We start from the raw sequence: 24,108 nt of genomic DNA, 5'->3' as shown, positions 1-24,108 counted from the left end.
TGGCGTGGATGTGGAGAGAAAGGAACACTTTTGTACTGCTGATGGGACTGCAAACTAATACAACCTTTTTGGAAGGAAGTATGGAGAACCCTCAAAGAACTCAAGCGAGACCTCCCATTTGATCCTGCAATAAATCCTTTTACCACAAGGATACTTGCACTAGACTGTTTATCACAGCTCAATTTACAATCGCCAAAATGTGGAAACAGTCTAAATGCCCACCAACCCAGGAATGGATTAACAAGCTGTGGTATATGTATACCATGAAATACTATTCAGGCATCAAAGATGGAGACTTTATATCCTTTGTATTAACCTGGATGGAAGTGGAACACATTATTCTTAGTAAAGCATCGCAAGAATAAAGGAGCATGAATCTGATGAACTCATTTTTGATATGAAGACTATGACCTAGTACATGGTGGGGAGTAGGGGAAGGGGAGAGCAGAGAGAGAGAGAGAAGAAGGGAGGAGGGTGGGGGAAAGGAAGAGTAGGGAGTGGAAAGGAGGGAGGGGATGGGAGAAGGAAGAACAGAGAGAGGAAAAGGGGGAGTGGGGGACGGACCTTTTAGGGCAAGACACAAGTATAGGGACTTTACCTAACAAATGCAATCAGACACAAGACACAATCAAGACACAAGTATGAGGACTTTACCTAACAAATGCAATCAGTATAACCTGGTTTCTTGTACCCTCAATCCCCAACAATAAAAAAAAAAAATCTCTTTTGCTTGGCATTCAAGGCTCTTTGAAAAATAAAAGACTCTGACCTATTTTGACAACTTTGTCCTGGATTAGAAGAGGTATACTCCATGAAACTATACCTGCTTTTCTCACCAAAGTGATTGGCACATGGGATGGCTCAGTAGCTGTTAAATGAATCTGCCCCTACACAGATTTTCATCTTTCTCTGACTTCTACTTTAAGAACTGCCTTCCTGTTATTATTTGGCTGCTCATTGTCCCAGGATCTGAAGTTGTCTTTCTGTTTGCTTTTGTTTACCCTGTGCCCTCTAGTCACATTCCTCACCTGCTGAAATTTTACCTCTCAGACAGACCACAGGTAAGGGAGTGTAGCACGGGGGAGGGCTTCCCCGAGTTATGCATTATCTCAGTTAGTCTTTACCCGAACCCTGAGATTCAGCCAGTAAACTGGCTCAGATTACTTAAATTGACTTAAACATTTTTTGTAATCCTCAGTATATTTTAAAAAAATCAACCTGTTAGTCCTATACCTTGAAAACTAATATCAGTTATCATAAACAGAAGGTGATTTTAAAAGTAATTAGAATGGAAACAAATTTATTTTTGTTACAGTCTAACTATTGCTTCCCAAAGGCCCTAGCTGTCTCTGAGACTTGCTCTCACTCTGTTAAACAGGGAAATTAGCAGGCTTGTAAAGGGGTGTCAAAGACTAAACACTTTCTCCTTAATGTAATAAAAACTATATAAAGGCCAAAAAGTGCTGGAAAGAACAAAGAAAGTTCTCATTATGTTATTCAGTGTTTAATACTGTGCCTGTCCATCTCCTAAAATCCTTGAATACCACTTAAATTAATCTTACTTAACTTTCTCAAATACGGAAGTTGACTGCTATTAGCTCCCTTTTTTAGACCACGCACCTGACAGAGACAGGTTAAATAACTTGTTTGTGGTTCCCACACTTGGGTAATGGCAGAACTAGGGGTTCAAACCCAAATCTTTCTGACCCCCAAGTTTGGGAGTTTGGGCTTTTTTTACCTGGCTGAATTTCTCATGCTACCTTTTCTAGAACCTTCAAGGAATGCTTCTTTCTGTCCTCCCACAACACTTTCATATTAATTGCCAAAGTGTATTAATTTTCACCCTTGCCAGCAACGTGTGATGACTAGCAGCATATTTTTGATGTTGGGTTCCAGTGTTACAGTTTCTCGCATTCTTTTGGATGTATTTTCTGTTGCTACCTGATTCCCAAGCCCCATGCAGGTTTCTTAGACTTAGAAAGTCATCTAGTCCAGCTTCTTCATTAAGACTTGTTTTTTCTGTAGCCCACAGTGGTAGAATAGCTGGCCAAAATTTATTCTCCAGCTGTTGTCTTAACTGGAAATTAAAATTTTAGTCTCTTGCTTCTTTTATTGAGGCTTTTTTCTGCTGTACTAGGATTTAGGGTAATCTTTACAGCACTCTTTTAAAGGAGAGAAAAAAGAAATTGCTTCTATAAAAGTCTATTCTTTTCAGCTTGAAATGGACACTGAATCCTTAAATATTGGACTAGTCTCATTTATTTATTCTGTCTGTTTATCCAACTTGGATCTTAAAGGGTTTTTCAACTGGAATGTTTTTCTCACTAATAAAAATCGATTTTTGGTTGTGAGTTTGAATCAGAAGGTAATCTGTACAGAAATCCTGAATGTTGAGGGCTTCCTAATGACTGTTTCTTTATGCAAGAGTATAAAACACTGATGCTAATTTTGGCTGGTTAAAATTAATTGTGATTCAAGGCAGATTTTTTTTTTAACTGTTATTTGAATGATTATGTTAATTGTATAATAGTGAGGACCTTGAGTTCAAGATAAAGAAAGCCTTTGGTCAAGTATTGTTTATTCAGTTCTCAGACTTGTGGCAGGATTTGCAAATTTAGTGAAACTAGTGCCATTTTCCAGTTTACGACTCCAGTCACATTTCACATGATCACAGCGTGGTTTTGCCCTCTGCGGAGCAAATGGAGAGTTGCCTGACACTTGGTTCTAGTGCCTTCCATTAAGAGGAGTGGATGTGTCCCTAGAGCTTGCCGAGAGGAGCAGAGCATTTTGTCCCTAAATGTAGTTCCACTTGGAAAACTCCTTTTGGGGATGGTGGCTCTCACCTGTTGTAGACACTTAGCACATTATTGCTTAGGGGGGTTGAATTGTATCAATTTTTTATGTTTGAAAAAGGGAGGCTAGCAGAAATGGCACCCCAAACTTTAGTCCCGTTTTTCCTTGAGTGCTTTTTAGTTAGGCATACAAAATATTTGATTGGTGAAAATCTTAATGACATTAGCATTTTCTATAAGGAATATTCAGAATCTTGATAATATTGGAATAATAACAGATCTATTTCCTTTGTTTGAATCCTCTGCATACCTTAAATCAGGGGTCCTCAAACTTTTTAAACAGAGGGCCAGTTCACTGTCCCTCAGACCATTAGAGGGCCGGTCTGTGGGCCCCGGGATTAGTTGGCTGCTAAGCAGGACAGGCAGCGGTGGCAAAAACACCCGGTGGGCCAGATAAATGTCCTCGGAGGACTGCATGTGGCCCACAGGGCGTAGTTTGAGGATGCCTGCATGGAGTTCAGTTTGCCAATCTTAAAAAAAAAAAAAAAATGCGAATACCCTTAAGTTTTTATTTTTCAGAATCACAAGTATGTGAATTTAAAGTTGTGATCTTATTCCTTTCTTCTCTTAATTTAGTGAGGCTGCCAGCAAAGTGGTTTATTTTGGTTGGTTTGCACCGCAAGTCTTAAGCTCGGTGCCTATGTGTCTGCCCTGGAACCCTGATTCAATTCTCACTTACCTATATAATTGGCCTTTTCTGGAGTGCCGAATCAGAGGTGTCTCAGACCCATGACATACGACTGCTTTATGCTGGCTGGTGAAAGCACCTTCTGGAGAAGGTTGCTGGTGTCAGTCACTTACTCTCTGAACTTGATCTGAGCAAGAGCCTGGAGATTGGATATCTTGCTTTGGCAAAAGTAAAGGGAATAAAGTGTTAAGGTGGAAAAATTGTATCCGGGCATTGATAGGCTTCTTTGGGTGAGTTTGTGATTCGAGCCTATGAGTGTAAGAGTTCAGGGCTCCTGACCAATGCTGACAGTCTTGTATTTGAGGTCAAGCCCTTGGGGAAGGTGTCCTTGTTAGCTAACATGTTTACAAGGGCCTTGGTGGCAGATTCTCACTTGCTCACATGAAATTGATGAATGTAGTTCCCCACAAATCAGAGAGGCTTTTAAGAAAATCAAATTTAATGCACTCCCACTTGAATTTGTGTTTTTATGAGTACAGGTGGAAATTTTATCCTGGTTTTGGCCTACCTGAACCTTTACTTGTGGTGACATTTCTGATTTGTTACTTTAGTTAATCTGCATTAACTATCTTTTCTTTAATAATAGCTGAGGTTTTACTTCAGAGGCCTCCATTCTACAAAGGTTTGTGGAGCGCCTGGGCTTAGTGTGGTAGAGAATAGGAGGTGTGGAGACATAGTAGCTTACTGTGCAGAGCTTACAGTTTAGCAGGGACTGCCTGATTAATTGGTACACAGGAGAGGACTGTAGGTAGAGCTAAAAAGATGGAGGAATTATAAGGCCCAGGTTTCCCATAGGTAATTGACATAGAGCCTGGAGGGGAAACTGAGCCAGGGACTGAGACTTACGGGAAGGAGACAGTGTGGAAAGAGGAGCTGACTCTGGTGGGGCTGTGGCAAGGTTGCTTTTAGAGTCCTGCCTGCTTTTGTGTTTCTGTAGCTTGAGGTGTTTGTGAATTCATTTAGATTCCTTATATCCTGGCTTTATGATTGTGGTTGAAAAGATTTGTCTTTTTTCCCTCTAGCAGGTTGGTTTGTTGTCTAGGGGCAAGGTTCTTTTTCCTATGTGCTATGTACCCCCTAGCAGGGAAAATGCAAATAGTTGTATTGTTTGCCTCAGTCTTCTTTTGCAGGTTGCTCTGTGTTTGCTTAGCGGAAATCAGCAGGGGAAGGGGGCTATCTCATTATTTTGTTAGAATTTCTCCATGATTCTACAGTAGTGGAGCAAAGACTTGGGTACAGGACAGATCTACTTGCAGAAGTCCTGGCTGTTGAGAGTTTTAAAAGTCCTGAGACCATTTAGTTGGTAGCAACTGAAGTGTTACGGGTTGGTTGTCCAAGTATCAGTGATGTGATAGAAATAGATTTAAACCTTTAGGATCTCCTTTTAAAATAGAATTGTTGACAACATGAAGAATTATGATTCTTTTTTTTTTTTTTTGAGACAGAGTCTCACTTTGTTGCCCTCGGTAGAGTATCGTGGCATCACAGCTCACAGCAACCTCAAACTCTTGGGCTTAAGCAATTCTCTTGCCTCAGCCTCCCAAGTAGCTGGGACTACAGGTGCTTACCACAGTGCCTGGCTATTGTTTGTTGCAGTTGTCATTGTTGTTTAGCTGGCCCAGGCAGGATTCAAACCCACTGACCTCAGTGTATGTGGCTGGTGCCCTAACCACTTGTCCTATGGGCGCCGAGCCAGAATTGTGTTTCTTGAAGGCTCATTACAGATTTGTATAAAATTCAAAGACTTCTTTCATCTTTTTTTAATGTATTCATTTCATAGCTCTTATTTTAAAAATTAACTACTAGCAAATAGTTTTATCTGTGAAAGTGGATATGTGTTCCAGGGTGAAAGAGGGATGTGCAGTTATCTATATTATATGTTAGATTATTATAATTATCTATACTATACTGATTATTATTACTAATAATGAAGAATGCATGATATATATGACACTTGTAAAATACTACCCCCCAAGTTACAGATGGTTGGAAGTGATAAAATCTAATGGATCTACGTATTTTTATTTTTATTTATTTATTTATTGATTTTTGAGATAGAGTCTCACTTTGTCACCCTTGGTGGAGTGCTGTGAGGTCATAGCTCACAGCAACCTCAAACTCCTGGGCTTCAGTGATTCTCTTGCCTCAGCCTCCCAAGTAGCTGAGACTACAGGTGCCCGCCACAATACCGGCTATTTTTTTAGAGACAAGGTCTTGCTCTGGCTCAGGCTGGTCTTGAACTTGTGAGCTCAGGCGATCCACCCACCTCAGCCTGCCAAGTGCTGGGAATATAGGCGTGAACCACCCTGCCCAGGCAGGATCTATATATTTTTAAATGAGTGGTGTGATAGCAGAGCCTCTTTTAGCATGACAGAAATATTCTGAAATGATAGAATGACTTCATTTTATCCGTGACTTTTACCTTGGAGGATTTTTGTGTTCTCAAGTTTGAGTATCAAAATGTTACAGTATAAGTAAGAGCACAGTTTCAGGGCGTCAGAGTATTAGCCCATAAGCCTTTTGTGGGTCTCTAAGGGCAGTTTCACTGGGATTTGTAGGCTACAGGATGACCGGGAAGTCTGAGGGGGTGCAATTAGGGAACACTAGCAAGAATACCTTTACGTATAGAGAGCTCAGTAGCATCTGGAAGCCAAAAAAGTTCAACTGAGGGAGTCAAATTAGCTTCAGACTTAATTATGCTGATGGGGTCAGCCTGGGAGAAATCACAGGTTGACTCAAAATCCTCTCCCACTCCCAGAACAGCCACATGCTGTCTTTAGTCACGGGTGCACCCAGGTCTTCTGTCCTTTAGTAACCTTGTTAGGCTGTTCCTTCATCCCTCACGGTGACTACTAATCCAGAGGCACACACTCAAAGCGACGCAGTTGGAGAGCAGAGCTTTCCAAAGCAAGCCTGCTCTGTTGGGGTTACACATTGCATGCTGCTGCATACCCTAACATCGCAGGACCCTGCACGTTTCTCTGGAGATGAGGCCCATGAGTCACATCTGTGATTCTTGATTTTGCATCAACATCTCATGAATAGGCAATCAGTTGAGCCTTAGCGCCAAAACATTTTCAGTTCATTCCTGATACATAGTTAAGTCTACCTCCTGCTTTGTAGTTTACTGGCTGTTTAGTGAAATAAGAATAAGGTCCTGTAAATCTCTCTCTGTATATATATACCTATATATATAATTTTTCTTTGTCTATTATACCTCAAGTAAGGAAAAGACTTTTAGAAACAATTTCATCAAGAGAGATACTGATCACTGTTATTGGGAAATTTTTTTAAATTAAATCATAGCTGTGTACATTAATGCAATCATGGGGTACATTGGGCTGGTTTTATATACAATTTGAAATATTTTCACCAAACTGGTTAACATAGCCTTCATGGCATTTTCTTAGTTATTGTGTTAAGACATTCATATTCTACATTTAGAAAGATTCACATGTACCCTTGTAAGATGGACCATAGGTGTGGTCCCACCAATCACTCTCCCTCCATCCATCCTCTTCCTCTTCCCTCCCCTCCCTCTTCCGCTTCCCCTTCCCCATATTCTTGGGCTATAATTGGGCTATAGCTTTCATATGAAAGCTATAAATTAGTTTCATAGTAGGGCTGTGTATTGACTTTCATCTCATTTCTGGTAACTGGAAATTTGTCCAACAAAGCAGAAAACACACACACATACTCATTTAGTTTAGGGACATAGCTGTTCTATAACCACTGTTTTTTAAGGATAAAAGTTAGTTGCTGATTGCACATTCTGGGTATGTGAATTCATTAGATAGCACTCATAAGAGAAATGCGTTCAGAAGAACAAACAATTGGAGGAGAAATAGGTTAGTGTGAAGGGGTATATGACTGTTGTTGAAAAAGTTATTTTTTTAGAAACCTAGGAGCCAGCTCTAACTCTAGATAAGAAATTTGCTTTTGTGAGGTCTCAGCTTATCTAAATTGCAGTAGGGGTATGGTGGGAGTGGGTCTCCAAAAGCCTATGGGACTCTATTTACTAATACAACAATCAGATGGAACATGGCCTTATGAAAGGCTCACCTTTCCTGCCCAGAGAGGCCAACTTCTTTGTCCCAGTGAGTGGTATCTTGTGTGGTCCCTAATGGAAACCAACCTCTTCTGGAACATGCCCTGGCTAAGGCACATGGGCTGACTCTTGCCTGAGTTGGGAGCCCCAGCCCGAAAGCTCACTTGCTGTCAGTGTTCTTGCAGGAAGAAAAAAGACTGGCCTGACCTTTCCTTACTGGCGAACAGTTTCTGGTAGCCATGCAAACGTGTGCTTTTTTTCCCTCACTGCATTTCCGTAGACAGATTTAATGCTGCAGAAGGATAGAGGGCTGTCACGGGAGCGAGTTCCTGTTTTTCTTTTCACTGAACCAAAGGGAGAAAGAAAAAAAAATTCTCCTATCTTGTCTTTTTGGCATGTCTTCCTTCCTCTTCCTTTTCTTCTTTATAGTTTTGTTCTCTCACCTCTCTTTGAAATGTGCATGTCAGTTTCAAAAGAGCACAGTGTTTTGGAGAGGAAGGGAAGGGGCAGTGCTAGGTGCTGAGTAGGGCCGTTATTTTCCCCTTTCCACTAGCTTCTTGTGAACACCTATATTTCCCTCCACCTTGTTTTTTTTTTTTTTTTTTGCCAGCGTTATTGAGCCTGCCTAGCATTCCAGTTTTTGGTTTAGGGAAAAGTGAAAAGAATTTATAATCCCAGCTGTCACTTAAGTGAGCCCTTTGGGTGTAGCATATGGTCCACGCTGTCACTTCACTGTCCTAAAGATGCTTCTTCAGAAAGGATTGATTTCTCTCCCGTTACTCTCTGTCCCCTTCCTCTGCTTTATTCTTCCTTACTCCTACCACCCACGGCTTCAGCAAATCACTGCGATTTATCTGTTTTCCACCTCTGTTGGAATAGATGTCCCATGAACACAGGGACTTTGCCTCTGTTCACTGCTGAGTCTCCAGGGTCTGAAACAGCCTGAATGATAGGCCTTTAATTAATATCGCTCCTACTGGGAGCCTCGCAGAGTTCTCTGTACTTGCTTGTGTAGTTAATGAGTGGTGATGGCTGTCTACTTAACTATTCCCCGTCCAAGGGAATCACACGTGATCAGTCTCTCTACTATTATGCAGTTCTTAGGGCTTCCAAGGCATGATCTGACCTGTGGTATATGTTGTTTATTATAATAGAAAGCAGATTTTTTTTTGGTATATGTCAGATTTTTTGATATATAATTTACATGCAGTAAAAATTAGCCTTTCAAAAAAATGTATGGTTTGATGAGTTTTGACAGACGTGTACACGTGTGTAACTGCCGGGATGCAGAATATTTCTGTTCTGCTTTGCAGTCTGTCCTCTCCCCCACCCATGACCGCTGGCAAGCACCGCAGTGATTTGTGTCTGTTTGGTGTCATCTTTTCCAGAATGTCATATGAATGGAGTCATACAGTTTGTAGTCTTTTGTTTCTGCCTTATTATCATATATGTAGTATATGGCTTTTGAGATTCATTCGTCTTGTAGCACATATCAGTAGTTTGTTCCTTTTTATTGCTAAGTCGTATGCCATTTTAACTTACCAGCTATGCACATTTAGCTTGTTTTTAGTTTTGGGTTATTTTATTTAAGGCTTCTGTAAAGGTCTTTGTGTAGACATGTACTGTCCTTTCTTTGGGGTAAATACCTACAAGGAGATGACTGAGTCACATCATTAAGTGTATGTATAACTTCACCAGAAATTGCTTTTTTCTAAAGTGGCTCTTCCATTTTACACTCCCACGATCAGTGTGGTGGGTTCCAGTGGCCTCATATCCCCACCAGCATTTTTTAATTTAATGGGTGCTTAGTGATAGCTTATTGTGTTTATAATTTGCATTTTTCTGCCATTGGTGATGTGGAGCATTTTTGTCTGGAAAGTTTATATTTTAGCAGTTTGTTGTATTCTATAGATATTAATAACTTTTAAAGTATTGGTGGCATTTGAAGTGAACAGTTCTAAGAAAAACTGGGTAGTGATTGGAGCAGTTACTTCCACCAGGCTCATACTGTAGGAAACAAGGTTGGGGTGTGGAGAATATCAGATATTGGCAAAGGGTGGTTCACCTGGGTGAGAAATGACGACACCCCAGCATGAGGATTGGCAGAAAGCCGATTTCATGGCCTGCTGGCCCTGGGAGGGCTGCTCAGTCCTCAGCTAAACCCAGTGTTTGTGGAAAGTGAACTTAGATTTCAATCACATTTTCCAGGATGCTGCGGGAGTCACCCGGGAAGCTCAGCAGTGTTTTGTGGCCCTCTGGAATGCGTAGTAGATGCCTGCTGAACACAGAGCTCCCTCTCTGGGGACAATTTGCCTGAATCAGTTAATCAAGCTTGAGAAATCAGTTACCACAGGCCAAGGAGTGCCACCACCTTTGAATTCTGACACCCTATTTCTTATGCCTGTCTCCAGTTAATTAATTAAGCAAATGTCCCCTGAGTACTTACTATAAACTAGAACAGTTTTGCATACTAGGAATGGTCCTGCCCTGATGCATAAGATGGGAGAAACCCAGAAAACAGAGGCTGCCTTGAAGCACCTGGGAAGAGCTCCTAACCCACATGGCAGTGCAGGGGAGGTGATCAGGAGAGGACTCCCGAGTGCAAGACAGCTAAATGGACACCTGCAGTTGAGGAGTGATTTAGGGCCGGGAACACACCAGTGAAGTCCCACTGGTAAGGGACAAGTGCAGGATACTCAAAACCTGTACATTTTTCTCTAGGGCATTGCTTAGGCAGGGAGTTGCAAGAGGATAGGCTGGAGTCCCAGCAGGGAGGCCAGGTAAACGTGGGCAAGGACTGGACTCTATCCTCAGGGAGGTGGGGAGCTGGCAGAAGGTTTCAAGTGGGAGACTAGCATGTTTGGGTATTTGGTTTAACTGAATTACTTTGGGTGTTCTGTGGGAGTGGAGAGGAGAGAGACAAAATTGGAGGCGGGGAAGCCAGAAAAGAGGCAGTTGTAGTCATCCAGGAGTAGGATTAGAGTGGCCTATTGACTGGCCGTGATTGGGATGTGGGATCCTTTCCAGCGAGTAACTGGAAATATGCATGAGGGCAGAAGTGTGTTATGCTCTGAAACATTGAGAAACTAGTACACAGTACTGGCTTTTTTTCCATGGAGGGGGGAGGGAATTTGGTTTGTTTGTTCACTTCCTTGGAAAACTGATGTGGAAATGTCCCTTTGGTTTTCAGTTACCTGAGCAGAAGGGCTTGGGCATTGCTAAACCTTCTTGTTTGGATGGAATTGCTCCCAGCATTGATCATTGTGTTCTGAGATGGGGGGAGCAAATTGCTCAGGAGGCCAAGGTGATGGCAATGCAGGTGGGAGGGACTTAGGCAGGAAGCTTGTCTTTTGCACCATTAGGGACAATGTAGGCTGCTCTGCTGCTGCTCCTTGCTGTTTCCTGGAGGGTCCCTGGGTCAGAACCCATTTTGGAGATCCCCAAACTCTACTTTTTTTTTTTTTTTTTTTTTGAGACAGAGCCTCAAGCTATCCCCCTGGGTAGAGTGCCGCGGCATCATAGCTCACAGCAACCTCTAACTCCTGGGCTCAAGCGAGTCTACTGTCTCAGCCTCCCAAGTAGCTGGGACCACAGGCGCCCGCCACAATGCCCGGCTATTTTTTGGTTGCAGCCGTCATTGTTGTTTGGCGGGCCGGGGCTTTGAACCTGCCACCTTAGGTGTATGTGGCTGGCACCTTAGCCGCTTGAGCCACAGGTGCTGAGCCGCCAAACTCTACTTTTAATAAAATATTCTCCAGGAAATCTCCTCCTGGTCTTTCTCTTCTCGTGAATGTTGTGTGGAGGTGTCTTCTCTTCCTCTGAGCCTCTCCACTCAGGGATTGGAGGAGGCAATTCTGCTCTTGAGTTTGGCCCCAGACATTCTAACACTGGACTATTAAAATTTCATCCTTCCTGCTTTTCCCCTCCTACCTTTCCAGAAACCCACAGTGGATTTTCTAGAAATAATGCAATGTCCTTTTTGGCCAGGACATAACCATTTCCTTGCTAGAAGGTACCAATAGGATGAAGAAAAATATGTGGGAAGCAGGGGACTCAATTATCCATTTTGCCACATACTGTGTATTGTGGCAAAAAGTTTATGCTATATTATCTCATTTAATCTTTAGACCATCAGACAGAGTAGGCATTGCTACCCTCTTTCTATAACTGATACTCAGCATGTGTGTGTAAAACCTTGGCCAAGGACACATGTTTGAAGGTGTGGGGCTTCATGTCTGGGCTCTTTCTGCTCGTTTTCCTTTTTTAATTCCAGCTTCCTTACTGCTACTTTGGGGATCTGAAAGTATTCATGTAGTTTCTGAGTCAGCAAAGTGATCCCTGAAAAGCGGCTTCTGTATGTGAAAAATCTAGCTAATTATTTATTTCAGTATTTCTGGAAGGCAAATGCTATCCTAAGCCACTGACCGACAAAACGATTTTGATTACAAGTATATTTCACAATGCTGTTCTAGCTGTCAGTGCTGAGATGCCAGTTGTCAACCGTCAACCTTTAACCCAACTGATAGAGTGATGGTTTAACTTTGCCTCTTTCTGGAGTGAGAAACTTTGGGGGTCCCGTGTCCTTTAAGAGTTTTTTTGAGCAAATGATAAAGAAAAGAAATAGGTCCTAATGCTTGAATATTACAGAGGAAGTCCTGATGTATTGAACTGCAAATGAATGAATCAGAAGACATAGTGGGAGGTCATACCTTTTTCTCCAACACTGGAAACTCCCTCGGATCGCTCTCTTTTTTTTTTTTCCTAGAAATTTTAAGTCCAAGTCCTTGTGGGGTAGAGGACAAAAGGGTATTGTCCTGCTAGAGTGTGGTCTCCACTGTGAGATCTCATCTGAACTCACAGGTTTTTAGTTGAGAACTTGTTTTGTGGTTACCAATTCTTAGCTCCTTCTGTGTGTTCCTCATGCTCTGTGTCTCACCTCATACCTACTCTACCAGCGGCCACAGTGATGCACTGAGCCATTTTATAAGTCAAGCTGGTTTCTGGTTTCTACAGAGGGATCATGACTCCCAAGTGCCAGCAGAGCCCCACCTTGACCTGTGCATCCTCCCTTCTACTTGTCATTCTCTGTCCACTCCTCAGATTTAACTTTAGTGTAACTACTTGGGGCTATTCCAGCATGAAATAAGTACAGTTCTTGAGTGGGCAGCTGGCAACCATAAAATGTTGTATACTGTTTGTGCAAACCCTTTATGCTCCAGCATGGCAAAAAGTCTTCCAAGGAGGCACTATGACACCTGACAAGGAGTACCGGGGTTATGTGTTCAGGTGTGAGCAGAGCATAGCCAGAAGTGTGCGTATGTCCCAACCGTGGGAGTGTGTCTGTTTCATAGCTGACGTGCTGAGCCTGCCTTAGCAGACTGTTTCTCCGTGGGATGTTGTTTTCTTTCTGTGGAGACACAGCACGAGGGTTGTCCTTACTGCCCGAGAGCCAGGTGTCAGTGGTATTTCCTTGGTGTTTACCTAAGGCATACTGTGGCTTTCCAGATTGGGAAACTGCTTTATTCATGGTGCTATTCATCTGTCATTGGAAAGACCCCACTAGATGAAAATTTAGTCTGCAGGTCATTTCAGGGAATAGCAGAAGTCCCTCTAGGCTTGAGGCAGTATTGACAAATGCTGCTGACATTTTATGTGAGGGGAGACACTTTCTTAAAGAAGAGAGGCAGGTCTCTGGGATTTCAATATGTCATTTCCAGCCTCTATGTTTTGGCCACCTAAGAATTCTCATTCCATTTTCATTCTCAAATGATGATAGCCATGGAGCTACAGTGATTAGGATCCTAATGATTAGCACCCAGGCTGCTGCCAGAAAACCTCCTGAAGCCCTGTTTGCTGGTGCACCCAGAGGCGTTGGGAGTCAGGGCTATGCTCCATTGAGGAGCAGGCTGGACTCAGAGCTGGGTGTTGGAGGGCCCAGGTGAGAGGCTGGAGCAACCACCCTCACTGTTGTTTGGTTTTGCAGCAATAACTGACAGCTCTCTCCCTCCTGCTTTATCTTTCAGTTAATGACCAGCCACAGCATCCCTGCTGTGAGCTCTGGCCACTGTCTTCCAGGGCTCCTGAGGAGCCAGACTCCGTGGGTGCCAGCGGAGGTGACATGGCTTGCTGGCCCCAGCTAAGGTTGCTGCTGTGGAAAAACCTCACTTTCAGAAGAAGACAAACAGTAAGCTCGGGTTTCTCAGGGGTGGGGGTTCTCCCATGCTTTTCTCTGTGGTTTTGAATTGGGGATTGGAGGCGGTGGTGGGAGTAGGGAACTCTCTTGGTTTGCACACAGGGATTGAATGCTCTTGTGGGTGCAGGACTGCGTGGTCCTAATAGGGCCCAATGGCTTATTAGAGAGGGCAGGTTTGCAGCCAGGCAGAAGTGTTTGCTTTGTGCTGGTGCTGGGTGTGTACTGATCTCCGAAATCTGACTGCAAATTGCTCTGACCACCCCACTTTTTTCTTGTGCTGCACCCCTGGGGGCCATCTGACTTTCCAGAAGTCCCTCATGGGACCCTGCATTTCTGGGAGTTGTGGGTGAAGTGAGTTGATGGCCCAGCTCTTAGAGATCCGTGCCTGGATCTCAGTGTCAGTCTGGATGAGCTCTTTACCGCTTTGACTTGGGGCCTGGAGGAATGTAATAACTGAGGCTTGTTTTATTTTTATGGAGGATTCTAAGCCATTCACTTCCCAGATGGGCCAATAAAGCTTTGGGTAATCTAGAGATCATTTTTAATGCAGAGGGGAGTGGTATTTTCCCACAGAAGAATGTGATGGCTTTGAGGCGGGGTGACTCGCTGATACCAGCTTTTTAATCTCTAAACTTACTGCATGTTTCCTTAGAGATACGATCTCTAGGTTAAGCTGCTCCTCTCTATAATTCATTTCTAAATCTTTTTCCTGTCCTGTCCTTTCTTCTGAATTCTACATTATCATCCTCACTTGGCTGCCTTAAGAAGCTCAACCTGTCTATAACCTAAATGATCATTTTTTTGAAACTCAAAGAGCTATAAGGGATCTTCAAAAGAATTTAATTCACTTTTCTTCAAGCTAGAACAATGCTTGGACCTTCTTTAAAAGAATAAAAATGCAAGGTTACCCTTGCCTCCACTAAATTTCTTTTTATTATAGTGTTATTTAAATGCACACATAGGTAAAATTAGATGTAAACTTTTTATAGACTTTTATACAAGTACGACTACTATGCTCCATATTTATTTACAAATTAAATGCAAACCAAATTGCAAAATCTATACAATTCAAATTAACACTGTAAATGTGGTGAGACAGCTGATGTTACTTACCTTGAAACCAAATTATAAGTTATAACGTGACTAAGGTAGTGAATACTTATAAGCTGATCCATTTGTGTTTGGCCAGTCTGTGTTACTATCTGCTCATGATTCAGTTCTCCATCCACTTTTCTATTTAAATGACTTTCTTTTGAGGCCATTTGGCCTTCATTTGGTCTAGTCCCATCAATTCATAAACCAATTCTGCATCTGTTTTATCCTCATTAGTTGGCTACAGTTATACAACACAATCACAAACACATAGAAACTTACTTGGGCTTTGAAATCTTGTGCCAGAATTTTGTTTTAAAGTAAGCATTCAGAAAATCCAGATATGTTAATTAGAATTTGCAGACCATTGCAGTGGAAGCATAAAGTGTTTAAAATCCTCATAGGGAACTCAGATGTGACGCCTTCATAATATATATAAGGGTTAGTTTGAGAAACACCAATTTTGTTCAACCTCTCATGTTATAAACAGGGAACCTAAATAGGATGTATGGATTCTATTTGTTTTAGTAATAATAATGGTGAAATATATGACATTATATTACTATAAGAAAAGCAAATACTTAGAATTCTGAGTTTCCAAGTGCTAGGCACTAAGTTATTAGGTAGATATTAACTGGATTATTTTTAAGGCCCCTATGACATGACATCCTGCTATTTCCTCATGTAGTAACTGGGGAACTTGATGCATAGAGAGGTTACGTAATTTGTCTGCTGGTAAGGAGGCACACAGGGAAGGTTCAAATCCAGACAGTCTGACTGCAGAGTTGGTACTTTAAATCACTGTGTCCAGTTGCCTTGCATCGTTGTTTTTTCCGTCCTCCATTTTGAATCTTGAAGTTTCTGACTCCTTCCTTGCCTTTCCTCTCTTCCCACGGTTATTCCCAAGTCCTGGTGTTCCCAGGTCCTGTGTGTTTATCCTTATCTTCATTTCCTAGCAACTGTGTGGTCCTGATCCCTTCCCCTTCTCATCCCAGTTGCGGTGGCCTATTTGTGGGAAATTGTCTCTGCTATGGTTTGTCCATGGTTTGTTTCCAGTAGTGAGTAGTGGGAAAGAATCCAACCATCTTGACAGTGGTGGGGGCCAGTTCAAACCTCTTACTTTATGGATGAGAAAGTGAAGGCAGAAATCAGAGAAGGAATGTCCTCAAGGTCATCCAATCAGCAACTGAGCTGGGACTCGAGGCTGAGATATCAGAGACATAGGCCCTGCCTTGTTCCATCCCATCACAGTGCTTTTTCTTCCCTCTCCCAAATTTTTTGCACCTGCATGGCAGTGCCCAACGTGGAGGTGAAGAAATGGCAGGAAAGAGCTTTTCTGTGCTTATCCAGGGAGGGAATCAGGAGCATAGTGTCCTGGAACAGGACGTGGGGCTGAGGCATTCAGACTAGGCCTGTCTCCCCTGGTCTTGAGCTTGTTGTTTCTTGCTCAGTGTTGCTTATGGGTTTAAAAGTATTAGGATTGGAGAGAAAGGCAGGCTCAGCCAAAGGCAATTTGTGTCCTTGTGGCAGAGTTGAAGAAGGAAGTAGGGACACAACACTCTGATACAAAAGTGCTTTTTTAGATGCTTCTCCATGGCTGCTGGCCTGTTTTAGTTACCTCCCTTCCTGATTTCTAAAGGAAGTGTACTTTGCTGAATCAGAGAGAAAGGTGGTTTATTTCAGGTCATCGATGCTTAGATTGTCAGAGTTGGAAAGATCTGGCTGCCTCTCCTACAATTGATGGAATTGGGGCTCAGAGAGGCACAGGGGTCCAGAGTGGGCCAGTTATGGAAGGAGCACTGGAACTGGCCTCCTGGGGCAGGCCCATTTTAGCAGGCAGGGTTTATGTCATTGAATCTTAAGTTCTGCCTGGTAGCTACTTCCCAGTTCACCTGGCTTAGATTTCTAGATTATATGATTTAGGCATTGGAACCTGTGAAGGGTTTTGGTGCCACTTTATTAGCTCACATAGAACAGCCCTGCCTGTTAGGTAAGGGAAGGAGTCAGCAGCCCTACAAGATAGGTCTTGCCCACAGTGTGTGGAAATTCATTGCTTGTTTCCTTTTTCCTGAGATCTTGAAGTGTATGTACTGGCTTCCGGAGCCCAACACAGGGCCTGGCACTTGGAAAATGCTTAATAAATATTTTGCTGAATGAGTGGTAAATGTGTTAATGGTCTATCAGTTTGCAGTCTTGAGGAGGCCCCTCCCCTGTTCTAGGAAGAATAGAAAGAATAGAAAAAGTCTGTATGCTGCTGCCAGGAAGATGAGGAGGACTGTTGTAAAAGCCTGGGGCTGAGCAATACACCCCAGAGCAGCTGTGCAGAAGGCAGCATTTGCCCTTTAACTCTCTGTCCACAACTGCTGATGACTCTGGGGGACCTCTCTCCTGGGCCCCCACTATGCAGATTCATGAGGGACCATCAGCCAGGGTTAGTTTTCCACTATTTCTGTTGGGCAAAGAATATATTGAATTGGGTTGCGAAAGTTGGGTGCAAAGCTCAGTTTGGGTCCAAAGTAACTTGTGTGGGTGGTATGCATCCAGCACAAACAGGGCTGGGGACAGCAAGGAGGAGGGACTTCAGAGTTTTCGGGATTCTCATCTGGTTTTAGGCTGAACCAGAGGCCAAGATCCCAATGGAACAGATGGGATAAAGTGAGGGTGGCCATATGGCCTCTTTTCTTTTGCCTTTGCTATTAAGTTTTTTGAATAGATCTGCCTAACCATGTGGCTGGGAAAATAGATAATTGTAATCTTTGTATAAATTAGAGTACCATAGTTTGCGTTTCTTTCAGGATAAGGAATAAGCTATCAAAAAAATTAAAGCTCTTCCTTTAATAGCCTTTAGACAATTTTTTAGGGCCAGGGTTAGTGGCTTATACCTGTAATCCTAGCACTTGGGAGAATGAGGTGAGTGGATCACTTGAGCCTCAGGAGTTCAAGACCAGCCTGAGCAAGAGTGAGAGCTAGTATCTACTAAAAACATGAAAACAAACAAACAAACCAGCCAGGTGTTGGAATGGGTGCCTGTAGTCCCAGCTACTTGGAAGGCTGAGGCAGAGGATGGTTTGAGACTAAGAGTTTCAGGTTGCTGTGAGGTGTGATGCCATGGCACTTTACCCAGGCTGACAGAGTGAGGCTATGTCTCAAAAAAAAAAAAAAAAAATAGAGAATTTTGCAAGGTAGATGGAAACCCTCTGCATCCCTTCCCCACTTCCAGTTTCACCTGACAGATTTCTTTAGTCCTTTCTGCAGCAGTAGTTATGATTTTCATCCTGGCTTGGCTCCCAAGCACCTCTGTGGCCTAGAAAAACTCTTTTCTCCTGAGCTTTAGTTTTCCCTTCTATATAATGAAGAAAGTTAAAACTAATAGACAAATGGCTGTTATTCATTATTTCATGTGGGTAAATATTTATTGAGCATCTGTTTCTTGTGGGAAGTGTGCTGGGTATGTAGTGGTCACAGAGTCTGCAGTTCAGTGGGAGAGCCATATAGGAAACACATCACCACATGAGTAAAAATATAATCATAATCTGTGATAAGTGTTGTGAAGAAAAAAACCAAACAAACTATAGTACTGCATTAGGTCCTAACAAATGTGGGTCAGGACTTTATTTAGAACTGTAAGTTATGCTTTTTTGGGGGGAGGGGCAAGAGTCTCACTCTATTACCCCAGGCTAGAGTGCCCTGGTATCAGCCTAGCTCACTGCAACCTCAAACTCTTGGGTTCAAGCAGTCCTCCTGCCCCAGCCTCCCAAGTAGCTGGGACTACAGGTAGCCACCATACCACCTGGCTAGTTTTTCTATTTTTAATAGAGACAGGGCCTCGCTCTTGCTCAGGCTGAACTTGAATTACTGAGCTCAGGGTTTCTTCCCCCCTTAGCCTCACAGAGTGCTAGGATTATAGGAGTGAGCCACCATGCTGGCCTAGGTCATGACATTTAAGCTTAGGTTTGGACAGCAGGGAGCCAGGGGAGGATCACACAGAGCCTGGGGTGCCTGTTACTGGGCTGAGGAACTTCTAGAAGCCGGTGGCGCTGGTGGAGTGAATAATGACTGGTTGGGGAGGAGTTGGGAATAGACAAGGCCAGAACGTATGGGGCCTTGCAGCTGGGGAAGGGCAGCAGAAGTTTATTTTATGTACAGAAGGAGACCCTAAAATAGGTGGGCCACAGTCATAAGGGTTGGTATTGTGACTTGGCACCGAGGGAACTTGAATGATGATAGTCCAAGGAACCAATTGGAATCATTACATATATATGTGTCATTTTGTATTCTTTTTCCTTTTGTTTAACATACTTGGTTGACATGCTTCCATATTTCCAAATAATCTTCTTATTTATAATAATGATCCTGATGTGTAGACTATGCTTTGTAGTTTTCAAAGTAGTATTTGTATTTTCATTATCTTCCTGATTCTCACAGCAATTCTGAGAGGTGTATATTATAATTTCTGCATCTAGGTGAAAAAGCATTGTTAGTAAGTTAATAAGAGGAAATCCTAGATCTTTTGGCTCCAAATCTACCATGGGAGGATGCCATTGACATTCCTGATGGCTTTGCACTAATCTAACAACACTGTCTTTATAAGGTCAAACCCTATTACCAACATTTAGGTTGTTCTCTGTGGTTATTGTTTGCTGTTAAAAATAAATTACTATAAATATTTCATACATATAATCTTTTCTTACTTTTGTATTATTTCTGGAGGCCCGAAAATCTCAGGAGTAGGATTACTAGGTTAAAGGGCAATGGCCCTTGAAGTGTATGACCAGATGACTTTCCAAAGGATCCAATCAAATTAAAAAGCCACCATTAGTGCATGAGGTTTTATAGTTCCTGGAGGACAGATCTGGCTTTAAATAATTGTTTCCCTTCTCCCTCAAATTTCTCTGATTTGATTTTTAAGATTTCACTATAGTTTTCCCAGGTCAAAATGAGGGGTATGGTGCTGGACATGGGTCTAAAATTAATTTTTCTTCATATTTATATCATGTCATTCCAGCAGCTTCTGTTAACAGTGATTCCTTTTCTAGTTATTTTTGGGCCATTTATTAAGATCTTATCTGTGCAAGGAGATGTTTTGGAGGTGTTCATTGGGTCGTATGATAAGTCTGTTTTATTTTGACTCTCATAGAGCCCCAAGTGTGCTCTGATTTTGAGGAACATGCTGATACCTGAGGGAGCTCAGTGTTCTACACTTCCCTTTATGCCTCTCAGACTATCCTTTGATGTTTTCATCTATTTCTTTTTCTCATTGAGTCTTATTAGATTATCAAGCTCTGAATAGTATTCTATCACTATTTTAAGGGAAATTGTGTTAAATTTTTAGAAGTTGGCTTGGGAAATTGAATATTGAAGTTCTCACCAAGAAGCATGGCTTAGCTCTCATTAATTGCCATCTTTCTTTATTTATCTTACTAAAGTTCTATGGTTTTCTTTTATATAGGTTAATACCTAAGTTTTTATGTGTCTGTTCTTGCTGTGAGTGGTATTATCCTATCCCCCCCACATTACATGTATTAATTTATCTGGTTTTCACAGGCTTATAGTAGTGCTGTTATTTAGGAGAATTTTGCCCATGGTTTCAAATTGTTTGAAGCTTTTTAGTTAATTTTGGAGGTTTCTTAGATTTTTTTTGAGACACTCACTTTGTCCACCCTCTGTAGAGTACTGTAGCATCCTAGCTCACAGAAACCTCAAATCTTGGGCTCAAAGTGATTCTCTTGTTTCAACCTCCCAAGTAGCTGGGACTACAGCCACCCACCACAATGCCTGGCTATTTTTAGAGATGGGGTTTCACTGTTGCTCAGGCTGGTCTTGAACCTGTGAGCTCAGGCAACCCACCTGCCTCAGCCTCCCAGAGTGCTAGGATTACAGACGTGAGCCACTGTGCCTAGTCTCAGTTCGCTTAGATTTTTGACCATGCCATAAAAAGAATATTTTCATCTCTTTCTGATGGTTATCTTTGTTTCTTTTTTCATACCCCATTGTAATCTCAAGAGTCTTTGTCTCAATGCTACGAAACAACAACTTCTTCTTTTCAGCATAACCTGAATTATTTTGGCTACGACTATTCAGAAGACTCTTGCCCACACCCCAGATTGTATTTTATTGGTTTTCTGTGGTCTTTGAACTGGTCCTTGCTCTGCCCTCACGTTGAATTAATAGGGATAAATCTGCAGAATTTAAGAGTGCTGTGAGTGTGTCCTCAGGCTAAGTAGCTAAATACATTTACAGAGTGACTGGATTGTGGTATATAAACTTCTGCAGCCAACAGCAAAAGTCAGGAATAAATACTGAAGTGGACAGTACCATCTGTAGTATGTCAGTTTGGCACAGCTCTGAATGATTATTCAGAAATGGTTTGATGCACGTTGAATAACCTGATGATGATAATGAGATGATGACATTTATGATGGTCTGGACTCTGTGTTAAGCCACAATGCCTGGCTAGTTTTAGAGAGTGTCTCACGCTTGCATAGGCTGATCTCAAACTTCTGAGCTCAAGCAATCCCGCCTAGGCCTCCCTGAGTGGTAGGATTACAGGCATGAGGCCTAGAGCATTTTCTGTAAGAGAGTTGGTAAAGTCAAAGGATAAACCTTATCTCCAAGGTTTATGAGGGTCTATGTTTAGGAAAAATGCTAATAGAAATGGAGAGGAAAATCTGGTTTTGTTAATGAGGATAGCCAGAATGGCATTCCTGAAAGAAGTCAGGTTAGATTTTTAGAGGGTGGTTATTAGGAAAAGATATATCTAGAATATTCTCTGAGGATGGAATGTGAGTTTTCTATTCAATGACAGAAATAATTTTAGAGGTCTGGGGTAAAAGGGCATAGATTAAAGTTTATCTCTCATGACTTCTCTGGGTGGGTAGTGTTGAGCTTTGGAGGTAGTCTCTTCATTCATTCATTCATTCATGTATGTTAGTGTCTCACTCAGCAAGGACTTTGAAAGATGAGTCTATGTTTTTCTGGTACATGAGAGCAGAGGGCATTAAGACGTTGGGGTGCTTAGTGGCTAAGAGCAGGGGCCCTTGAGTCAGACTGACTTTGAATCCCAGCTCTGTCAGTTATCAATTTTGTATCTTTAGACAATTTATTAACTCTTCGAACGTCAGTATTCTCATCTGTAAAATGTATATAATAATAGCACTGATTAGAGTCTGAAGATTAAATTAGTTAATATTTGTAGAGCACTTAGAAGACTGGTACAAAGGAAGACCTTTTAAAATGTTAGCTATAACTATTATTATCAATCTTTTTCTAATCTCTTTCCCGATCTGCTCACACACACTGGTTTCAGCTCCTGGAAGTGATTTCTAAGATTTTCTTTATGTCCTTTTCTGTCAGTGTCTTGGGGAAGATCCTTTCATTTTTTTTAGCCCACCAATATTTTTTGAGCACCTGCTGCCCCACGGGCTCTGATATGTGGTGGCTGCAGAAATCTCCAAACATAAGCCTTGATTCATTGATCAGATCAGTGCTCAGCAGGGCTGGTAAGTGTTAGGTTTCTCTTAAGCAGCATATCTTAAAAGATATGTGCGGTAAACAAGGCTTTATGAGAGGCAGCATGATGAGTATAAAAGAACAAATTTAGGGGTCAGTAGATCTAGGTTCAAACGTTGGTGCAGTCTCCTATGCTCATAACTCTTCTAAACCTCACTTTTCTTCACTTCTAAAATGGTAATAATTCAACCTATCTCACAGGGTTATTATGAGTTAGATATTAGAGATGACGTGTACAAAACTCCCTGAATACGTACTAGGTGCGTAGGCCTGGCTGCAACTATTATAAATCTATAGGCTATGAGTTCATCTTATGTCTGTGGAAACTGTTGATATTTTTAGATCATGCTGCCTTAGAGGGGCTGTTTCCTACCCAAGTTACTTTCTGTGTCAAATAGAATTTCACTTGGCCTCCTAAATTGGGTGGAGCTGGCTGCTGACTTCAACCTTGCCACTAACTAGCTCTACAACTTACCCTTCCTGGAGCCTTAGCTTTACCACATATGAAATGAGGGTTCTCACCTCACAGGGTTGCCCTGAGGATTAAATGAAGTAATCTTTATAAAATGTGCCCAGTATACGTTGACACAGTATTGGGTTCTAAATAAATGGAAGCTACTATTTAATCTCGAAAGTGCAAATGATCGTTTCTGAGTTTGAAGGTTGATGACCATTTATCTTACTCATACTCTTTTTTATTTTGTGCTTTTTTTTCTGAATTCATTTGTAAAAAGTCTTATTCTTGTCTTTGTTAGTATTTGTAAGTGATTTTATTGAGTTGCAAGCTTGGAACACATATAATTTTACATTCTACTTAGTATTATATGATTAATAATGTTTGTGTCTCGTAAACATTGTTGTAATGACTGCAGGATATATTGTGGAGTAGATCTACCATTTCCCTGTTGCTGAGCAATTAAGTTGTTTCTTATATTTTGCAATTATAATGTTTCAATGGGTGAATAACTTCATGCATATTGCTTTTTGATATTTTAAATGTAGTTCCCTGGGATGAATTCCCAGGAAGATTACTTGGGCAAAGGGGATAAACATGACTTTTGAATACATATTGCCAAATCACTTTCCCAAAGGACTCAATTGACTTCTATTTCCATGTTCATTATTTTATAAACTTCAGTTCATTCCCTTATTCAACAAACATTTTTAAGCTCTTACCAAGTGGTGGGCTTAGTGAGAAGAGAGTGACCCTAGTGGGGAAGCTCATAGATAAATAGAGCCCCTGCTGGGCCAAGTGCTGATAATGGCACAAAGGACCTGGGGAGGGAGTCCCAGCTCAGCTGGTAGAAAAGTTTATTTTCTTAGTCACGGTTGTGTTCTTTGGCAGAAAGGAAACTGCATTTCTCTGCCAACCTCCAGCTTCATTGAGGTATAACTGGCAAATAAAAATTATATATATTTAAAGTATACAACATGATTTTTTTCGTTTGTTTGTTTGTTTGAGATAGAGCTCAAGCTATCACCCTGGGTAGAGTGCTGTGGCATTACAGCTCACAGCAACCTCCAACTCTTGGGCTCAAGTGAGTCTCCTGCCTCCGCCTCCCAACTAGTTGGGATTACAGGTGCCTACCACAACGCCTGGCTATTTTTTAGTTGTAGCTGTCATTGTTTGGTGGGCCAGGATGGATTCGAACCTGCCAGTTGAAGTGTATGTGGCTAGCACCTTAGCCACTTGAGCCACAGGCTCTGAGCTGCCTTTTTTTCTTTT

At 41.9% G+C, this 24,108-nt stretch overlaps 1 protein-coding gene across 3 annotated transcripts in view; it reads left to right on the top strand.

Annotated features, from left to right (window-relative positions):
- The window catches only part of ABCA1 (ATP binding cassette subfamily A member 1), a 136,239-nt gene that overhangs the window by 9,312 nt on the left and 102,819 nt on the right, over nucleotides 1-24,108 (top strand). For 2 of the 3 annotated variants that reach the window (XM_023510515.1, XM_003785197.3), the window contains exon 2: nucleotides 13,612-13,772. In XM_023510515.1, the coding sequence (XP_023366283.1) occupies nucleotides 13,707-13,772 (66 nt within the window). In that variant the 5' untranslated portion in view covers nucleotides 13,612-13,706. Of the gene's footprint in view, nucleotides 1-13,486; nucleotides 13,527-13,611; nucleotides 13,773-24,108 lie in introns of those variants that run through there. The other variant, XM_023510516.1, reaches the window with a different exon arrangement.

This window comes from Otolemur garnettii, unplaced genomic scaffold (genome assembly GCF_000181295.1).
Source record: "Otolemur garnettii isolate 467f Iridium unplaced genomic scaffold, OtoGar3 scaffold00014, whole genome shotgun sequence".
NCBI lineage: Eukaryota > Metazoa > Chordata > Mammalia > Primates > Galagidae > Otolemur > Otolemur garnettii.
The sequence above is the reverse complement of the archived record's forward strand: the minus strand, read 5'-3'. Positions and strand labels throughout refer to the sequence as shown.